The 2,014-nt window shown below is 37.6% G+C and overlaps 1 protein-coding gene across 4 annotated transcripts in view; it reads right to left on the reverse strand.

The window, feature by feature from the left end:
• Positions 1-352: 352 nt before the first annotated feature.
• The window catches only part of Cbx3 (chromobox 3), a 15,704-nt gene continuing 14,042 nt past the window's right edge, over positions 353-2,014 (reverse strand). For all 4 annotated transcript variants that reach the window (XM_005366610.3, XM_005366608.3, XM_005366609.2 and 1 more), the window contains one exon: positions 353-1,643. In XM_005366610.3, coding sequence (XP_005366667.1) covers positions 1,517-1,643 — 127 coding nt within the window. In that variant the 3' untranslated portion in view covers positions 353-1,516. The remainder of the gene's footprint in view (positions 1,644-2,014) is intronic.

Below are 2,014 nucleotides of genomic sequence, written 5' to 3' on the forward strand. Positions count from 1 at the left end.
GCTGGGATAGCTGAGCTGAGGCTTCTAGCTTCATGAAGCTAAAGAACTGTTAACCTCTCCATTATGCAGACAGTCAATGTTGGGACTACCCAGTTCATATTGACTGTAAATCAATGTATATAAATAAGACGTGTGGTGATATATGTGTTCGTGTTTAAGGCTAACTTGGGATATATGAGGCTATTTCAAAATAACAAACAGTACCTGGGAGACTGACAGAGAATGACTGTTGGAGGAGAGCCTGAGCTACAAAGAGGCCTTGTCTCAAAACTAATAAAGGATGAACTCTATGATTAGATGTTTCCATCCTCATTACAGAGCAAATCAGACAATGACCAAAGAAGCCATCACATAAAGGAATATAAAACTATTTATTGACCACTGTTCACCATTATTTACAATAAAGTAAATATACAGTTGGATGACATTCTGATACTACAAAGTTACTTTTCTGGCTCACTGAACCAGAACCCAAATACTGAAAAGATTGATCCTACCAGTAAGGAATGAGACAGGGTAAAGAAAAAGCATGCAAGTCATTAGTTTATATTACCAGATTTTGTTCATTTATGTCAGCAGGTCTGAAACTGCCAACACCATCTCTAACCATGATTCTATTTCCACAGCAAACAGATATTCCACATATCATAACCTTTTAGATTTCAACTTTCTACAAAGGAATGGTTCACTAGAGGAACCTTACATGCCCAGTTGTCTTTTTGCTTAGTTTTTAGAGACAGGGATTCTCTGTATAGCCCTGGCTGACCTGAAACTCAATAGACCTGGCTGATTTAGTCTAAATCAGAGACCCATCTGCCTCCAAAGTACTGGGATTAAAGGCACACGCCACTACACCCAGCATAAGTCTTGTTATTATTAAGTCATAGTGCTACTTTGTCTAATTCATTTTCTGAAGGGAAATTTTGTAAAGACAAAATTTTGTAAACTACTGTATGTGATAATAAATTCTGATGTGGTTGCTTTAAAACTATCCAGTAAATTCCAGAACTGTCTACTTGATCTCAAAGGTTATGGTTTCAGGAAAATGTTCACAAGGGAGGAATCTCAACACGTTTTCATCTACAGTTTTTGAGTACTAAAAACAAGACAAAATGAAAAACAGTTACATAAGGGTTTTATGCACACACAAGCTTACAAACAAAAAACCCAGAATGGTCCTTCTGTGTCCCAGTTAAAAATAAGTTCTGATTGAGTAATGACTGTAAAATCTCCCCAGCATTTAAGAAAAGTTGTTCTTCAAAGCCGAGGAAATACAACACGGTATCAAACATTCTACTGTTAAAAGAAGCAACTACAGAAAGCTTTTATTTGCTCAAAGGAATCAGTGCCTTTTGATGCAGAACAAAAACCAAAAATATCCCAACTACTGTCAATACTTTCAAAACCAGCATATCAAACTCGATTTTCATTAGAATGCTATTTTTTCCACACTAGTAATTCAAAACTCAAGATCCAGATTTTATATATATATAAATATATATAAAAATGCAAACAATTATTGAGCCTCGTCTTCTGGACAAGAATGCCAAGTCAGCCTTTCCTCATAAAAGGCGATGACGATCTGAGGACACTTCATATTCGCCTCCTTTGCCAGCACCAAGTCCGCCTCATCTGAGTCCTTCCTGTTTGAGGGGGGAAAAAGGCTAAACGTTTAAACTGTGCATGTCACCTGAGCTCTATTCAATAAATACTAATTGAATAAAAATAAATGTAAATGCTACTAGATGGCTACATGGTAGTGTGATCACATATCAATAACCCCCCCCCCCCCGACAGAAGAGACAGCTTTATTGTAGAAACGCTGGGCCAGCAGGTTTAAAATAGGGAAAGACTTTCAAGTGCACACCAGTCCAGACTCCCCTGTTCATATCCGAACCCTCTCCAGTTTCTCACGTGTTTGTCCTCTGCAGCAGTCACTTCCTTAGGGTCTTAGACACATGCCATCATAGAACCTTACATATCAATCAATAATTTCATTTCTCAAGAGGCTATA

This window comes from Microtus ochrogaster, unplaced genomic scaffold (assembly GCF_000317375.1).
Source record: "Microtus ochrogaster isolate Prairie Vole_2 unplaced genomic scaffold, MicOch1.0 UNK11, whole genome shotgun sequence".
Lineage (NCBI taxonomy): Eukaryota > Metazoa > Chordata > Mammalia > Rodentia > Cricetidae > Microtus > Microtus ochrogaster.